At 37.6% G+C, this 19,046-nt stretch overlaps 2 protein-coding genes across 8 annotated transcripts in view; both read left to right on the top strand.

The window, feature by feature from the left end:
• The window catches only part of RAB3IP (RAB3A interacting protein), a 37,977-nt gene extending 37,209 nt beyond the window's left edge, over positions 1–768 (top strand). For all 7 annotated transcript variants that reach the window (XM_063155064.1, XM_063155063.1, XM_063155065.1 and 4 more), the window contains one exon: positions 401–768. In XM_063155064.1, the coding sequence (XP_063011134.1) occupies positions 401–483 (83 nt within the window). In that variant the 3' untranslated portion in view covers positions 484–768. The remainder of the gene's footprint in view (positions 1–400) is intronic.
• Positions 769–6,965: 6,197 nt separating this feature from the next.
• The window catches only part of MYRFL (myelin regulatory factor like), a 35,280-nt gene continuing 23,199 nt past the window's right edge, over positions 6,966–19,046 (top strand). Inside the window, 7 exon segments of the mRNA XM_063155875.1 lie at positions 6,966–6,992; positions 9,781–9,877; positions 9,880–9,973; positions 12,937–13,004; positions 13,095–13,353; positions 14,144–14,235; positions 16,066–16,213. Of these exon segments, the coding sequence (XP_063011945.1) occupies positions 6,966–6,992; positions 9,781–9,877; positions 9,880–9,973; positions 12,937–13,004; positions 13,095–13,353; positions 14,144–14,235; positions 16,066–16,213 (785 nt within the window).

Raw genomic sequence — 19,046 nt, 5'->3', positions numbered from 1 at the left:
ATTGCAGATTCTTTGAAACAATTCTTATTCAGCGAGCTCTTTTTTCTTTCTGTAGTCATTTAGTTTCACAGAAAATGACTCAAGGGGCAGGGAAGCTTAAATAAGAAACTGCAATTAATTGAAGCTGCCAAGAATACTGATATAGTTCTGTTCTCCATTTTAAAGATAACTAAAATGTGAGGAATTTTTCATAGGACTCTCATTTAGAATGTTTAGAATATGTGCTTAAACAAATTGTGTCATAACCGAATACAATTTCCCTTTACACATACTAATGTTGGTTTTACCAAATGTTTGTTATGAAGTTCCCCTAAATTTATGTGGAGTAAGGCAGCCTGAATACATCAGTTGAAATAAAATGTGAATTTGGTATATTTAATGATATTTTTGTCTTTTTTAGTGGATCAGATGTTCTGGGAAGTTATGCAGCTGAGACGAGAGATGTCGCTAGCAAAACTTGGCTATTACAAGGAAGAGCTCTAAAACTTTTTACTCTTGCGCGTGCATGAACTTCATTGAATATACATAACTAAAATTGCTGAACCTCTTTTTGTCACTTGATATTTATTTCCACAAAGTGGGTCCAAGATCTTTCTCCATTTGCAGATGGCACTAAGAAGTACTGTGATTGTTTTAAACTGACCTATGCTGTATATGCGTACATATAATACTTAGTTGAACAAATGTGGTAAGCACTTGCAGGTGTATTAGTGATTGTAATTTACATTTAAAAACAAATCTTCTGATTAAAGTGTTAATCTGAAACAATCTCTGTCTTCTGTTCTTTGTGATGTAGAATGTGAACCTCCCCAGTAGGACACTCCAAAATATTTGCTCTTCATAAAATCACTTTTATAAATGCCTGGTATTTTCTTCATTGCAGTGTTTAGTAGCTCTCTATGTATGTATGCCATTACAGTTAACAGACAGCTGGGAGAACATGGAATTGTTTGAAATGCTGCTTTCCTATACTTGCAATTTTTAAAAATATGTATGTAGGAAGAGAAACATATCGAAGAGTCACAGCACAATAAACCTGAGTATCTTCTCTTTAGGGAAGGGTGCTTCTCAAATATGAAGGAACAATAAAATAATCTTGTTTGCTTTTTGGTTAGAAATCTATTTTGACCCATATGTGACTGCTAAAAACTTTCTATTTCCCTCTAATTTTCTTTTACTAGAATTTTTTCATTCCTTTAAGTTAGCTTTTTTCCCCCCAGTCTTCTGGGATTTCCAGTTTTCAATGTCTTATACATAATTTCCCCCATAGTTGTTCTTGAAACTCAGAAATTTCCATTATGTGATTTCTTTAACATGCTGATGATGATTTCCATATAATGTTACAATTTGTGTGTGTGAAAAAACTGGTGTCAGAAAACCCCCAAGGATCCTGGCCTCTTAAGAGATGCTTTTTCTGTTGGAAGTGCTTCTTTGGCACTTGAAGTGGTCATTTTTTCCTGGGCATTGTCTTAGCTGAAAGCAGACAGTTATTATGTTACAAGGAACATGGTTGTGGGTATGAACTGGACTTGCCTTTTTGGAAAAACATTGGATCTCAGTCCTGGCAACTATTTATCAGTTGCACACAAGATTAAAACTTTGACAGGTAAACTGACTAGAAGGTGAGCTTTATACAGGTTTTTTTTCTAACAAGCATAATCTCAGTGGATCTCTTTGGTGCTGAACAAAACCAACACTATTTGTCATTGTCTCGCTGCAATGTTCTCTGTTTTCATAAGAGTCAATAGAATGGGCAGTGAAATTTAATACCATGCTTGTGTTGCTTGTATATACATGAAAACACTTGGCAAGTGTTGGCTTTGACCAGACATTTCAATGCTAAGATAAAAACAAACAACTGAACCTAGATATTATTAGTAATGGAGTATGTAGGTCCAACCTGGGCAATTTTAGTACTGAGGGAATATTCCCATCACTGGCTACTACTTGCTGTTGTAGAAACCTGGAATAATTCTACCAGCAGTTGTTAAAGGATTGTTTATCCATTCAATAATGCTAAGGAAGTCTGGCTTTACTCAGTCTTAGAAAGCAAGCTGTGTTTATTGGTATTACTTTTTTTTATGTTAGGCTCATAAATGCTTCCTAAATGCTTGTTAATCCTTAGTTTAGATAATGAGATAGAATGGTTTCCATCATTAGCAAACAGTAGGCAAATGGTAGCCAGTAGCTACCATTTGGACTTACTATAAAACAAAATCCTGTTGCATAGTTAAGCAGAAAGAAGGGGCCTTTTAATACATGGTAGTATCTAAAATGTACTATGCTGAGGTGGTTTTCTTGTACAAAGGTGTACCCCATGTAGTGCATCTCAGTAGTAATGACTGACTCAATTACATCAACATCTTGTAAATGCTGACTGACTTCTGTCTTCATGTCCTAATCCAAAATTATTTTCTATTTTTTTCACATGAGCAGTTTATCATGAGAAACCTGTGTCACTGTGAGTGCCTGGGGCTTGTAAAAATTGGACAACTATTTGTCTAATGAATATAATTACTTCCAAAAATGTCATAATGTCAGACTTCATTGGAACTTCTGTTCATAACCAAATGCCTTTTTTTGATGTCTGCTCAAAACACTTGAGTATTTCTCTCCTGTTTGCTTAGTGGTGACAGAATGGGCGGTTTTCAGTGTTTAAAGATGAACTCAGAGAAAGTGTAGTAGGGTTTGCTGCTAGCCTTAAAAGAGCTTTGTTCCATGTTCTGCTTTCCCATATGTTTTCCAGTGTTACCTTCGACAAACAGGCTAATGTGTTAGTTTTTTTTATAATGGTAACAGCATAGAAGTTCTGCTTCCCTACCAGTGATGGCTTTGCTCTTGCATTTTTGATTACTATCGCTTCTATTGGTAGTACTAATTACATGACCTATGTGAAAGTACAAAGACAAGATAAGTAATTTTTATTGCTGCATTTTTTTGCGCATGTGTAATTAGTACTGGGACCAAAGGTCCTTAAAACGAGAACATTAGACTTACTGACAGGCTAGAACCCATATCATATTGCCTCAAAAGCCTTGTTAGATTCTCCTTTTTTGTAGTTTAAGTCCTTTACATAAAGCCTAAGTATAACCCTGAATCTAGTTACAGAGGAATGAAATCAGCTGAGACAGAGTCATTGAAATCCCTGACAAAATCATGACGTATTCCTTGGCATATTCATAATCATCTGGAGGAGACTACATTTGTCCCAGTGGGAGCTCTTCAAGTAGTAGCAAAGCAAAACACTTCTACTGGCTTTTCATGGATGTGGTGGGAGAAAATGAGGCCTTGCAGCAGTTCTTTGAAGGTAAGACTAGTTTCAAGAGAAGCCTTAACAATTTTTAGTGTCAGCAAAACCAGTAATTGTTTGGGGGTAACTGAGGAAGAAAGGAGGAAGAAAAAATGCTCTGAAACCCAAAGCTGTGTTTACACTAAGTTATTATGGAAGACAGTACCAGAATGATTACAAATAGTACAGATGTGCTGCAGTGCCTTTTTCTTTGTGCTCTGGCCAGAATACCAAAGGGAAGGCACATCCAGCAAAATCTGCAATATGGCTTGTTGCAGTGTAATACTTCTGAAATCTTAGTGATTTTCATCTGGTTAGAGATCTCACTTCCTCCTCAGTTTTGGCATGTCAGGTAAAGAGGGTTTTCTTTCCACCAGCTGAAATGGCCTGATTGTAACTGGTAAAATGTTAATTGTGTCAGTATCCTCAGGACCCTTCTGAGGAGTTAAACCTGGATATTTTTGTCTTTTGGCTGGGATCATCTGTCCTGCCTTTTTCTCCAAGACATTTTCTATTCAAGCTGGTCCAATTAGTTTCATCATTTTCTCTTACTACACAATTCACTTCCTAATAGATCCCATAATAAAACTGCATTTTTATTATTATAATATTTATTTTATTATTTATTATTATTATCTCTGATAATGTGTTCAAAGGCTTTTTACTTTGGTTTTTTTACTATTTTTTTCTCTCTCTCCAGTTTGCTTTTTGTTTTTAATATGTCAACTGTTCTATTCCAAGCTGCTTTTGTTGTATTTGTTTTCAAATGCAGGTATTCACTGATCTCAAAGTACCTTGGGAAACTACCAAGTTAACTACTTGGGAAAAATCACTCTTGTGATTTGCTTTCTGTGTTATTCTTTTCCCTGCCCCTCTGTTGGCCTGGGTGAGAGGTGGCAACTGTAACTTAAATTTTAATTTCAAGCTAAGATATTAAAAAATTGATCAAAGAGATATATTTAAGCCAAGAAATTTAAATGGGTGAGCTACAGTCTAGAGCTGCTAGCAAGCAAATGTGGTGGTTTTGGGTGGTAGGAAATTCATACCATGTTCTTGAAGTTTAGTTTACGTCATGGAGTTGAAAGGCTAACAAACTCTTTTGGCTTTGCTTTCAGCAGCATAATACTTGTTTTTATCATGATTTTTTTTTCCATTTTTTCCCAACTGTTTCATTGCATACCAGTTAAATATCAAAATGGTGTTGAATACAAATTATATTACAAAAAAGCACATTTTTAAGGAAGTCTCTTGGAAAACATGACTTTCTAGGCAAGTATAGGTTAGATTCTGTTGACTTTTGTGACAATACTTGGATGGTAGAAGGTGTGGCAGGGATTTTAGCTGTATAAGCTCTTTAATAAGAATTACTATTTTAAATTATATAATTATTACCTCAGCTCTTTTTTAGGTATTTTGGAAATGTGTGCCAGGGTGAGAAGCCCTGTTGATTCCTTTTAATTACAGGAAAAACAAAACATTTTGGGATGTGATGGCCCTTCCATAATATGTGGTTGTGCTCTGTTCCATTAGAATGTGACAGAGGTCTGCTGAGGCCATACAGCACACAGTGATGCTGTTAGATGGCTGAATTTCATTATCTGGACACGGATATGTGTCAAGGCTGCAAGAGCCAATCATTCATTCAGCATGGAGTAGGCTGTCTTGCTTTTGTAAACCATAGGTAAGTCTGAAAAGGGAGCAAGCTGAAGTAGAGAGGTGGATTAACCTCTTTTCAAGCAGAGATTGTGTTTTCTGAGCATAAAGTCAGTTTCAAGTAGTGGCATCTCTGCAGCTTAGCACTACAGCTTGTGGGCTGGCTTTGTAACACCTCAATGAGGCAAAACCTCATGAAGCAAGGGTCATAAATTGCCTGTGTTGATTTGGTGGTCTCAGTGATTAGTCATAGCAGTGTTAGAACATGTTTTTCATGGCTAAGAAAAACTGGATCTTGTGATATCAAGTGGAGAATGATGCTAGGGTTCCTCAGTGGTTCAGTTTTGGAGTACAAACGCATCAGCTGGCAGTTAAAGAATCTGTAGATCTGCTTGGTAAAATTATTTGAAATTCATGAACGAAAAGAGTCCCCTCTGCCTTGTGCTTTAGCTCCTTACTTCCATATTGGTTTAGACACTCACTAGTAAGACAAAATTGCATCTGCTGTATTGGGAGGGGACAGTCTGAAACAGGATTTTTTCTCAAGGAAAGTGAGATAATGTTTGTTTTCCTGGCAATCACTTCTTTGTATAGTTGACAGAACTTTTAGATTAGATATGACTCTGGGATTTGACCATGGCTTTTTCTCATTCAAGTAAATGGCTTTTGTCTAGTGTTGCTGGGAAGTTTTCACTTTTTTTCTGTTTCATTTCACTTGCACATTAGAGATCTCATCTTTGATGCAAGTTTTTTTCCTATTACTCTTGTTGAAATGAATATTTATAATTAAAACATTCTGCATTTTAGAGTCTGTAAGTTCCTATTTGTCAAGGGAAGGTCAGAGCTCCTGATTAGCTCTTCCACCTGTGTGTGGCAGAACAATCTGTTCTTGCTGATGTTATCAATGAGAGAGATCTGGTAGAAGGTCAGCCTAGTTACTGTTGAACTTGGTCTTTTCTGTTGTAAGGTACTCTGAGGTGTCTGAAATGCATGTGTTTTGTCTGTGAGCCAAAGAAATCTCTTCCTTAGTGGAATCATCAGCTCTCTCTCTATACTCATACTTATGCATGGGTAACATGGAACATGGGTTAGAGTTTGTGGTAAATAATGAAGCCACTGAAGAAACATGCCCTTAAAATACAAAACACTAAAACCTCAGGGGTGCCACATATAATTTGAAGGATGAGAGTTTGGAACAGGAATAAAAGATGAAATGAAATATATAAAATATTGATGGTAAGATTTGTTTCTATAGAAAATGTTACTTTGGGAAAAAAAAGTGTATCTTAACACAAACTCGTTCCTTACAATTTGGAGTAACAGGTCCTTCTGAAGTTGAATAACCTAGGCTGTGATACCTCCTGGCTGGCTGCATCTGGTTTATACTTATAACCGGTAGCTCTGCAGCTTGTGTCAATGACAGCAGGTCTGTTCCAGTCATATTGAGCTGGACTTTTGTACACAATTTAAATGCCAACCAATCTTGGAGTCCATTACCAGGAAAGAAGGGCCTATAAGCCCTATAAGTAATACTTACCTCTGTGTCAGTCAATGAAGTTCAGCTGGGCCATTAAGCCTGGACAGTGGAGCTCATCAAGTGCTGAAACCTCTTTTTGTAAAAAAATACTTATTTCATGGTAAAGTGTCTTAAGCTGGAAATCAGTTATTATTTCTCAAGCAGAAACATATCCCTCAAGTTGCAAGGCTTTGTAGCAAGCTTGAATTTGTCTGTTCAACAAGCATTGCTGAACACTGACCATGTTCTCTGTGCTGTTTTTACCCCTTGAGCTGGTATATAAGGATTGTTTCATGTGTAAAGTAGGTGATATTTTAATACTGATCTTACTATGGATAGCTGGACTTGGCCCGGAGCTTCCTGGCATCCTCTTCTAATGTCAGGAAATTATTAGTTTAGTATTGATTTTTAGTCAATACTATTTCTCTGTCCCCCATCCTTCACTTTCCATTTAGATACCAGTGAAAAGGAGGCAGCCGATTTAAATGCAGGTATACATAAGGCTACATGAAAGTATTCAGAGAATTGATCAAGGTAGGTTTTCAGGGATTGAGACTTGGTCACAGGGCCACAGAGTCAAGCTGAGGAGCCAAGTGATGAGAGCCTCATGTCTGGAGGAAAGAAGGGGATGTCTGCCAAAGAGTAGCTGCCAAATTAATAGGCTGAAATTCATATTTCTCCTTGGGAGCCTGTGGCTGGGTATTAGGGACAGGCTAGGTGAGAATGGACAGGAAAGAGAAGACAGTGGTACTATTGGCAGGTTTTGCACTTGGGGACAAAACAACAGAAGTATCAAGCTTAAGAAGAATTGAGAAAAATATATAATCATATGCATGCTGTGACTGCAGTGTGTGTTCTGCAAACATCTGTGTGTGAACCCCCTGCCATGGCACTGCTTTGTCCTTTCATCTTCACTTGCTGGTTGGGTAGCTGGTAGTCCTCTGCACAGTGACACCAAAGTTGAATGTGTCACTCAGTGCAGACTCTTCCAGAGACTTCTGGGCATATTGCAGCATAAACTAAACTGCAAGCAGAGCCAAGCTGATGATTGAGGCTGCTGACTCCACATATCCTCCAGCAGCTCTTAGCCAGGCACATGGTTCTGTGCTTCCCAGAGGCCTCACTGCAGGGCTTGTCCTGCCACATACACACAGTTAGTTCCCTGCTCTCACAAGCATGTAACATTCAGGCGAGTGATTGTCTTGCATGGTGCCCATATCTGTAAGTACTTACTGTGATCAAATGCCTGTGAAATGGATGCCACCATTTAAAATAAATTTGCATATGATTCAAGAGGTCCTCCTCTGCTGAAACAGATGCTAGTACGTGATGCCACTGACCTGGAAAGTACACTAACAGAGTTCTACAGGGCAGCAAAATGTGCCCACTCTTCCGTGTACCTACGTCGCAAACATTCATTTGTGGTGGCCTGTCTTCCTAGTGTGTACTTCCTTCCTCTCCCAGCACTGCTTATTCTTTCATTCTCCTCTTCACCATTTAGCTGTTCATGCAAAGTGGAGACATTAAGCAGAAATTATAGATATTTCTGTTATCATCACTTAGCAACAGAGCTAATCTCTGAACTGTGGGATGTCCACTTGAAAAGCCTTGTCCATATTTGATTTAGAGCTGTATTCTTTGATTCAAAAGAACCTGTCTCTGATCTTGGTCAAAATAAAGGATTCTTGGTTGTATGGTACAGGAAAAACATTTTGTATTTGACTTCTGGCCTCAAGTTAGTAATCAAAGTATATCATTCTTCATGAGGGTTTGGTGGTTTGAACAGGAAAAACAGGTGGGGTAAAAGAAGGAGAAGAGAATCATTTTCCTGTGGACTATGTTAGCAAAAGGAGAAAGGTTTATAATTCTAGGTAAGGGGACCTTACATTCAGACATGAAGAATGAAATGATGAGAATCCAACAGGTTTGAGGAAGGCTGCTAGGGAAACCCAATCTCTTTTGCACTCTCTAGCTGGTTTTGCAGAGCGATCTGCTGCTGCTTCCAGAAGTTGTGTGTTCCAGGTTTGCTGAGATAAGCTAGTGGGCTGCACCTATTGAATCTGTTCTCTGGTGCGCATGGGACAGTTTTGTTTACGTCATCAATAAATTGAGATGCAAGGATCTATCAGTAGCACACCTCCAAGTTGCTGTCCCCCAGTGAAAGGCAGTCAAAATTAAGGCTACAACACCAAGTAAACAGTACCTAAATTAATCTACAACCACAAAGCAATTTGGGAAATGTTTAGTAGCAATGAGGATTTATGTATTGAGGGAATCCTGTGCAAGGTGGTGGATTTTTAGATTCTGCTTGCATGAATGTCCTTTCTAAACACTGGATCAAGAAGGAACAGTATCAGACAAAGACACCAGAGAAGGAAATGAAGATACATTAGGGTAAGTGTCCTTTGCAAGGTAGTACAGTGAGAAGACAGCAAATGCACCAAAGGCAGTGACTACTCCTTGGCTCAGAGGCAGAGATTAACCTTTTGTGTTTTCACATGCTGCTGCCGAGCTGGGGGGACGTGGTTGGTGTCGGACTCTAGGCTGAGCCTCACATCTCTGACTGTGTGGGCTGGTCCATTGTGTCGTGTGTGAGTTGGGACAGAAGTACTTGCAGCTCAAGCAGGAATATCAAGGCCCTTATCTTGTTTGCATTCTGACTGGCCACACCTGTATTTATGGAAGGCTTGCTGCAGAGGTGGGGAGCCTGCAGAGTAGGGCTGCATGGCTGGGTTTTTTAATGAGTGCCCGTTGACTTTCTACAAAAGTTGTCATGAATTCCGGAAACTTTATAATCATAAAATCTGTTTATAGCCTTCAGTTACTAAGCAACACAGGACAAAGTACTGAACTTTTCTATTCGCTAATACATTTAACGTGTTAGTGGGCTGATATTTTTACAATAAAAGGAAGCTACCAATCAAACATTTTAAAAGCTTTATTTGGGCTTTATTTAAACTCAGATGGTGGATTTTTAAATGGAATTTTAGATCAGAAATTCATTGCAGTACCTGCGAGTACTAATGTACCAAGTGGATCTGTGTAATATCTGAGCTTCAGTCCAAAAAACTGTTTAGACCTCAATGTAAAGAGGTTGGAAACTATCTTCAAAACCCTTTTTCTCAATTGCAGACTGGGGTTGTTCATCCTCCTGCTGTAGTAATTCCCTGAAGCCTTAATGCCATGCATTCCGTGTTGTTTGCCTGGTGCTGCACTGTCATCTGCAGTGCCCCTGCACATTGTTAATTACTCTGCATTTCTCATCATCCTTTTTCCCAGAGTAACTAAACCAGAAGAATAACACTTTTGTTACACGAGACAGGACAGATTTGGTTTTCCTTCGTGTAGGACCATTGGTAGCATCACTTATTCTAAAACACTGACAATGCCCTCTGAATTTCTGCCTTTTTTACTTTTAACTTAGGGCAAGATGTCCATGGAGCCTTGGAAAATCCCATGGTAGATACAAGCCTGTTGGAAGAATTCATTAGTAGTGACGTAGAGTTTGGAACTTTGTAAGTATTATAACAAAATGTACTTCCTCTCCTTAGCCGCAGGTCTTGAATTGTTTCATTAGTAGATAAAAACAATTTATCTATGCCGTGATGCAATCTGAGTTTCAAGAGGATTGTGACTATCTTGGCATAGGTTCTTGAAGCTGCATAGGAGGACTTAGAAAAAATGAACTACAGCCAGTAATGGAAATATGGTAGTCTTCTTGTTCAATGGAATGAGTGATAATAAAGTCTGAGTTGATTCACAACTGTTGAGCTAATTGTGACATTAAATGCAGAGCTGTTACTTTAACGTTCCTGTAAGTGCTAATTTACTGTTTATGTACAGAATAAGTGATAAAAGTGAGACTACTGTATAGTAAATTGAGAGAATAACAGAAGTCCCCCAGTTTGAAGGAAGCAGAGCTACTGTTTTCACCCTAATTCTTAGTTAGAACAGAAATTGTCCATCAGTCACTTTTAAGACTAAAACTATCAAAGGACACATAGTGTGAAGGCTCATGGTCAGGGATGGAAAATTATGTAGTATACATCTATCAAAGACTTAAACACCAAATCTTTCATCTAGACAACTGTCAGATGATTGTTGTTCAAGGCAAAATACTGTTAATATGGTGACACTCACACTTGCCAAGAAGCAGAGCAAGAAGGGATGTTTTAAAAATAATTGAACATTGAAGTTTTCATTCTAGACAGATTCAGCAGCACGTTTACTTAAAGTGAGCCAAATAGGCTCCTACCTGCTCTAAATAATGAATAATGAATTGATTCTCTTTGCCCACAGTATTAAAGTAAAGAAGAATGAAGAGAAGATTGTATGTAAATATCAATAACTTTTATTTTTAGAGTGACTAAATGTGTTTTGAGTTAACAAGATTATTGAACTCCTGTATGACAACTTAAAAATGCTATTATTTTGTTTTTATACCTAAAATATATCCAAAATGTAAATATGTGTATATATATGCTATTATGTAGATTAAGTAAGTTAGATATTATAGTTACAGTGCTACAAAGTACTTACATACAAGAAAACCATATGTAAAACTATTATGTTTTCAAGGCTGAACAAGATTTTACACTTACACTAGAGTTCTATTTTGTTACTTATGGGATTAAGAACATTTACTGAATCATTAGATCTGTACAGGTCAAATTATTAAGCATTTTTCTGTAGTGCAGAAAATTTGTGCATAAACAGAATAGAATATCATAAAGGGACATGTCAAAATACTTCAAAGGAGAAAAATATTAAAAGCCTCCATATATACATACAAAATGCAAAACTCCATAATGCCATGTGCAATGAAAAGGGTGCTGTTACCACCAAGGTCTGGATGTACCTTGAAATTTCCATTAAAGATCATCTTGCATCAGAAAGGGCATCAGCATTACATTTATTCTTCTCTTACATTACATGTGAAGCACCATGTGATTTCCTCATCTTTTGCCACAGTAATACCTTCCACATTATCAGTGAAAGGAGAAAAAGGGTTGCCATGTCCTTTGCTGAGTGGGCATTTCATTGATATACTATGTTTGTAATGTAGAATCATATAAACTACAGATTATTTTCTTTTCCTTCAAAAAGCACAGTATCAGTTTCAGTAAAATTCTAACGTGGAGATATATCCCTACTACCTCTTTACTTCATAAATACTTTTTCCTAGAAGTATCTCTCTCTATTTTACTGAAATAATGTACCTTAAAGCAGAAATCAAGTACCAAGGCAACATTTGAAGCCAGAATATGAACTGAATGTGCAGAAGGAAAGTTTTAGACTTTTATGTATGTATCTTTTAAAATTTTACAAAGCAAATTGGAATTCAGTATATATGGATCTAATATCCCACAGGGAAAAGAAAAAAGAAATATTTACTAACTATTCAAAGTTGAAAACAAGGTTTAGAGTGTTGTAGTCATGATATTTAAAAGCATCAGAGAATCTATTTTGAAGGAATTTAAAGAATATTCTAATGTGGAATTTTAAAATTGATTTTTAAAGAGGAGCCATGTGGTTGAAGCTAACCCAAAATGCAGGGTTGTGGACATAACATGTTAGAAGACCAGTAGCAATACCATTAAGAAATACTCAAGCAGATGTCAAAAGTAATAGGCAGTAGCCAAAAATGAAACTGCTCTCTTTAATTCTATCCAAACTGAGAAATATAAAACCTGCAGTAGAAACAATAGAGTGAAAATTTTCCATTGATACTTGAAAATATTTTCTCTGTGTGTGTGATCACGCCTTTTATACATATGAGGGTGTCTCTTCAAGGAATTTTATTTTATTCAGCTTCTAAGAGAACACTCAGCTTTGGTACAGGAGCTGTTTCTCATTAGATTTCTGTTATCCTTCGTCTGCTGCTGCATTTTTAGCCTAACAAGCACCTTAAGACTTGTGTTTCAGATCAGGCTTCAGAGCAGTGTTTGAGCTGACAATTCATAGGAAAGGATTGAGAATCCATTTCTTGAACCTCCATCTACTCCTAATTGTAACAGAGGAAGCCTCTGTAGCTTCTCTGAATGGCAGCAAGATGGCATAGGATTTTCTCTTCCTTAAGAGGGATGAAGATGCCACAGATTTTTAACCATTAGTTTAGAGAGAATGGGGCTTAAATCCCTTGTGAGGGCCATATGTTGAGAGTCACTGACATGCCTGGAGGTAACTGAAGAACCACTTATGGGAAGGAGGATTGAAATGAGCAGGTTGTGAAGGGGGGATTTGGGTGAGAAGGGATGGGGAGTGGGTCTTCCTTCACGGCAGAGAGCCACAGGAGATGGTCTGATGAAGTGTAGGTGACATTTCTCCTGTAAGAAGGGCCAGCAAACATGGTGAGCAATGCTTCCTGATGACCCTTGTCAGTAGCCTGGTGGTCCCCCTCCACTTGCTTTCAGCATTTGTTGTTGTTGTCTTCTGTGTCTTGTTCCAGAAGAAATTAAAATTTCTTTTTCATCCCCAGGCAAAGCCAGTTGCCAGACTCCCCACCGGACTCTGGCTCAGAACCGTGTTCCCCACCACAGCTACAAAGTAGGTGAATGAATTTGGCCTCTCCCAAGCCTGTAGGAAGATCTCCAGCTCCCCTTCCTTGTTCTTATGTTGTCTGTTTATTTCTCTCAGCCCCATGGTGTGATGCTGTGTGGCCCAGTGGGCTGCAGCCTCCTCTCCCATGCCCATCTGTCAGGGCACCCAGCAAGCTTCCCTGCAGGTTCCTGGAGACCTACCCTGACCCCAGTGCCACGGGGTATCCTTGCACCATCTCCCAAGGCTGCTGCCTGAAGACAGAAAATGCTGTGCCTCCATGGAATCATTCCACATCCTCCAGCTGTTCGGGTTTTAATTATTCATACTTCCAGCCTAATGCCTCTCAGATTTCTGGGTAAATGATAGAGCTTTTATGCAAGGGGTGAGACATGCAAAAACCAGTATAACTGGTTTAAGACTGGTTTTAAGTCCCTGTGGGTGTAGGATTTTCCACAGGATGGCAGTGTTTAGACATTTTTGAGACACTTGTGGTTGAGGGTTCTTTAAAATACCTTGATTGAGGTTTAGATTGTAAGTAGTAGTGCATTTCAATTTTTAAAACAATAGAAGGCTAATGAGAAATCAATGGGTTTTTCATAACTGGATTATAAAAATATTGAGGTGCTTTTCAATACCTGTTGTAGAGATTTGTGCATGAGGATCTTGTAAGTGTTCTAGGAAATAGCAGAAGAGAAAGGAATTTTCATATCCATGTAAGCAAGTGAAGCAGCAATCGTATACTATGTGCCATATTAACCCACAAATGTGTTCTGCATGCTCAATTTTAAATGTTCTGGTTTTTTAACATTAACTAGAAAAAAGGAAAATTATTCAAGATAAAATCTGTAATTTTAATGCAAATGTCATGAAAATAAAACCCTGCCACCGATGCACTGTATAAATTTTAAAATTGAATCAACTTCTTTATTCATGTGAAATAAAAAAAAGAAGACATTTTGGAAGGAAAAAATTGGATAATTCTGTTTTAAAAACCCACCAACAGCCTCCTCCCTCAGCAAATCAGAATTTGCATGACAGTGCAGTTATAATGAGATAAGAGGTACCTGGGTGTTCTTTTGTTACGATTCTGTAATATCTATGTTTAAACTTATAAAGGAGTAATGCAACATGTGTTTTCACAAAAGTATTTCTGCAGCATCAAGCAAAAAAAGGAAGCTTTCCCAATTACTAGGAGATGGGATTGATTCTCCGGTGCAGTCTCAGGATTCCAGACAAGGTGAGCAAGTGTGTGAAGAGGAAATTTAGTGTTTTATGCCATAGACGAGTGAATACTTGAGGAGCCCAGCTCCTGCTGGCTCAGAAAATGCAATGGTATTATTGGTCTGTACTCCACTACCCAGTTTGGAGGAATTTACCTTTTTGGAGAACCAGGATTTATTTCTATTTGGCCAAGAGAAAAGAGTATTAGAGGTTCATGTTTCCTGAGGCTTTTCTTGATAGAACATTCTGCCTGTTTCCATATGCGAACCTCCACTACAGAGATGGTAATATATTTGGCTTACTTTGCTTGGCACTAACTTGACTGGGCAAATAAACAATTTTGGGTCAGCTGAACAGGGAATTAGTGGGGTGGATGAGCAAAGAAATTGCCATTTCCCATTATCTCCTTCACTCCATGTTTTGTTTTCTACAAAGTGTGTGCATAAACAAGCTTGGTAAAAGCAGCATGCTCTTTCCCACCTTGCCCATATTGCTTTCGTTCATTGTTTTATCAAGATAAAAAAAAATCATACTGATTGATACAAAAAACCTTATTAGGTATGTACAGAAAGGAATGAGCTTCTGTGAAGTGTGAGGCTCTCTCTGAATGGTTAGTTTGTAATGACCAATTTACCTGAGGAATTTTAGCCATGTCTGTTAGTGAAAAATCTGAGTGGCTTGTTATTTCTTCAGAGTAAGTTATTTGTCAGGATTAAATCAACCTTTTGGAACACATTTAATAAGTATCAGCTGGATTTAGTAAGTTGCTTTTTCTTTGATATTTTTGTTTAAAGATTTTTGATTTTGTTTAATCAGTGTTTCTTGATTGTGACTAGTCCTCTAAGTAAACTGCTGAAAATAGAAGACGAGCAGACACTTCTATATCTGAAATTGCTCTTGCTGTTTTTAATACTGAAATATATAGCTTTGAAACAAGCTTTCTTTGGGTGTCGTTCTTAATAAAATCTCACTGACACATGCATTGGAAAAAGAACAGAGGTATGGGTGAAAATGGCATGAGGATAATTTAGAAGTGAGGTGAGAATTTCTTTACTGTGGTGTTTTTCTATCTATCTGTCTGTCTATCTCTGTCTCTTTGCTGTATGTCAGAAGCAGGGACTTGCAAATGAAGCTTGGGCCTGAAGTGATTCTGAAGACTGCTTTACTGTGCTGTTGCTGGCTGTGGATGGATCTTAGTTATATGCTCAATGACAGATTTCCTTCTATCCTTACTGCACTCTATTTATCTGTCTCTCTTATCACATTCTCCTCTGTCTTCATAAAATGTATAATATCTCAGAGAATTGGGGTTGACCCTGTCTATCAAAGAATTCTCTGATGTATAGGCAAAAAGCAGTCAGGAGATTGACCAGACGTAGTGGTGAATGTGCTTGCTATTGGAAAACTGTTCCTCCTGTAGTATATTCTTCAATTCAAACTTGTGGTAGAGGGAATGGGAAACAAATGCAATTATTTTGCTTAACTGCTTCTTGCAGTGTTGCAGATGTACAGTAGAATTCTAAGCTTTCGTTCTCTTCCTGCTCTCCCCCTCCCCTGAAGGAAACTATTCATCCTTTTGGAGAGAATAAAAAATAGAAAGTACTACTTGTCATGTCAATCAAACATTTGTTTTGCAAATCAGGAAGGCTGAAAAATTTATTTCCTAAAGCAAGAGAATATAACACAATTTTGTGGAATAACTGCAAAGGTTAATCACATTTAAATATACATGCAATGCATTTGTGATTTATATATATGTGCATTTATGTAAATATATTTGTAAAAACGTCTGTGCAGGATTTTTTTCTAGTCCCAAAAGAAATAACTGAATTATCACTTTCTACAGCAACTGTAAAGGACTATGCTGCTGAAGTGCAAGAATATGACAGTGATGGACAGAATGCAGCTTTGGAAAAATGCTGTCAAGCTCTTACATGGCAACCATATCAAACTTCTCAGTGGAACAGCTTATTTGACTCTAATTATGAAAAACTGTAAGCACTGATGTTTGCACTTGAAAAAAAATTAGTTTCTTCTGCCTTTTTTCCCCCTTTTTTATCTGTTGTAGTTTTGTAGGAATAAATGATACATTTGGCATCTCTTGTTCTTATTGGAAATAAGAACAGAGAAGGAAGTATAACAGGTATGATGAAATATGAACTTGCAGTTATATCAGATAAATTGAACTTGAAACACTGTTGAAATTAATGAAATCAGTTTTTCTGATTTCCCTTCAGGGATTTAGAGGCAAATTAAAAGTGAGTTAAGATGCCTGGTAAATTTGTTTATTTTGTCAAATGCATTGGGGCAAGTAATTACAAAGCGTATGGCACTTTTCCCTCTAGTGGTCTAAAATATTAAAGGAAAACATTAGAAGTTATCAGTACTACTTCTGGGCTCATACAACTTAAGTCTTAATAATTATAGGTATGTGGGTGACATGCAGCTGTTCAGTCAAAGATTTAGATTTTTGCTGTGTTAATCAAACTGTAAATAATTTTTTTCTTGGCACATGATCTTGAAAACGTAATTCTAAATTCACTTTACATCCCTGATTTTTCCATTCTAATATTTAGCATATGAACCCTTTTAACAAATTAACCCTCTTCTACAGCATCTGGTTAGTTCTTCAGGATTGGTGCAAAATATTTGTCACTGTCTACATAGGACTTACATAGCACAGTATATTTTAATGCTCCTCTCGCCTAACCTGCCAAAATGTCCCATGTGATCTGGGTGTGTATCAGTGTCATTGCTGGACACTGATGTTCCCTGTTTGCACAGGGGCACAGGGGCATTGCACATCTTACTATGCCCCATACTGCCCTTCTCCTCAGGTTGTGATTGACACAGCAGGACAGCAGACCTTTACACTCCTTGGGAGCTGGATGGACCCAGAAACCTCCAGCAGAATTTGTGATATGAGCATTCACTCTAAATGAAGACTTCCAACTCCTGGTTGCACTTTCAGTCAATGACTGCATGAGGGCTGTGTGCTGATGGTGGGAGATTGCTGTTCTGCCACTACCCAGTTACTTGTTGCTTCCCATACACCTAAAATTAAGATTCCAGACACATTTCTTTGTGAACAAAGATTTTGTGATGCTTAGCAATAGAATATCCTAATACACACTCTGTTGCCATTATTGTGAGAGGGGACTGAGGTGTTATTTGCAGAGGAAGTCAGTATTTCTTCTAAGTGAGGTCAATGGCAATGCTGTTGTTCCAAGATGCACTGTAAATACAGCACATTGCACAGATTTTCTGAGTAGGGATCTTGTGTTCTGTTGGCCTCAAAACACTCACATGCTTCTCATTCCTTAGCGTAGAGGAATTGATCCCATGCCTTCAAATTGCTGTACCCATTTGAAGGGTATTTCTCAGGTTAATTCTTATTTTCCATTTTATTCATACAGTACTTGAACATTTTAGTTATTTCATTTTCACAACAAAAATGCTGTTAGCTGAGGTGGATTAATTAGGAAAGGTTACTCTACCATTAATTCTGCCATTCATTTTGTCTGCTTGGCACATTCTTGGCCCCTGATATTGGTAGTGCTCTGTCCCAAAGGTGTCTGAAGACTTAAATTCTGAATAGAAAGAGGAATTTGAAGCATATTTCTAGTAGGGATGCTTGTGTGACAGGAATATCTATTACAACATAAAAATTATTCCAAATTTCGATGTACTGCTTGGTCTGACTCATCATTCTTTGTGGACTAGGAATAAAATATATGTTTGTTCTTATTTACTATAAATGACACACTCAGAAAGTTATAATATGAAATTGCTCTTTGGGAGCCATTGGTCCAAACACTGCAGCTTGCGGAGATGTGGGCGTTTGTAATTTTGCTTCTCAAGCTGTTTGTTTCCTGTGTGTAGGAAAATAGTCTGAAATTGCATAAAGAATATCAGCTAATGACCTTGCTGACACCTAAATATGAAAAACTACTCCTTTCCCTACTATTTTCTATATAAATAAATTTAAAAATACCCATTGTAGGAAAAACTCAGTAAGTTTTACTTCTTTAATAGTGATGATTTGAGGAGATGGTAGGAATCTTCATTATAATTTTAAATATTAAGTAACACATAACTTAGTAGTTTTGAGGTAGTTGCAAGGTAATTCCAAAGTAGTCTTCTCTTTATTCCCTGTCTGAGGTAATCAATAGTTGTTTGAAAGGGGACTTCTGTTCATAATTTATAAAACAATAATAAGGTCTGTATATATCCTATGAAGTCTGTACATTTTGATTTTTCCAAATAATAATGGAAGAGTAATGAAAATCCATCTTCAGTAGTTGTGTAAATGAGAGGTTCTCAGTATCATCATACAAGATTATCATAATCAAACTTTCATTAACAAAAAAAGCCAATGTCTATATAAGAGAACCTTGCCATGTAGTTATTTCAGAATTATCCATCACTTAAGTCAGAGGACTAGAAGCATTGTTGGGATGGTGAGTTCGCTGTCTCTAATAGAAAGACCTTTCGATACCTTTCCTTAACTGTGAATCACAAACACATAATTCTCTTTCTCTTTGGGTGAAAAATTGCCCTTTGAAGAAATAAAATAGAGTTGCTTTAGCCAGAGTAGGATGGACAACTTGAAGTCAGACTGTAGGGTTGGTACTGATGGCTTTTCTTTTAGCTTAAGTAAAGCCTCATTGGAATCCCAGAAGCTTCTACAGAAGCACTTGCTGTGGGAATTTGTGAACAGCAAATTCCCACAGCAAAAATTCCCACTCCCCAAACAAAAAGTGGGGAGTCTTGCTGGCTCATTAGCTCATTGTTGTCTGGAGCACTAGCTGCAGACTGGGGTTTGTA

This window comes from Melospiza melodia, chromosome 4 (assembly GCF_035770615.1).
Source record: "Melospiza melodia melodia isolate bMelMel2 chromosome 4, bMelMel2.pri, whole genome shotgun sequence".
Lineage (NCBI taxonomy): Eukaryota > Metazoa > Chordata > Aves > Passeriformes > Passerellidae > Melospiza > Melospiza melodia.
Note: the sequence above shows the minus strand (reverse complement) of the source record. Positions and strands in the feature narration are given on the sequence as shown.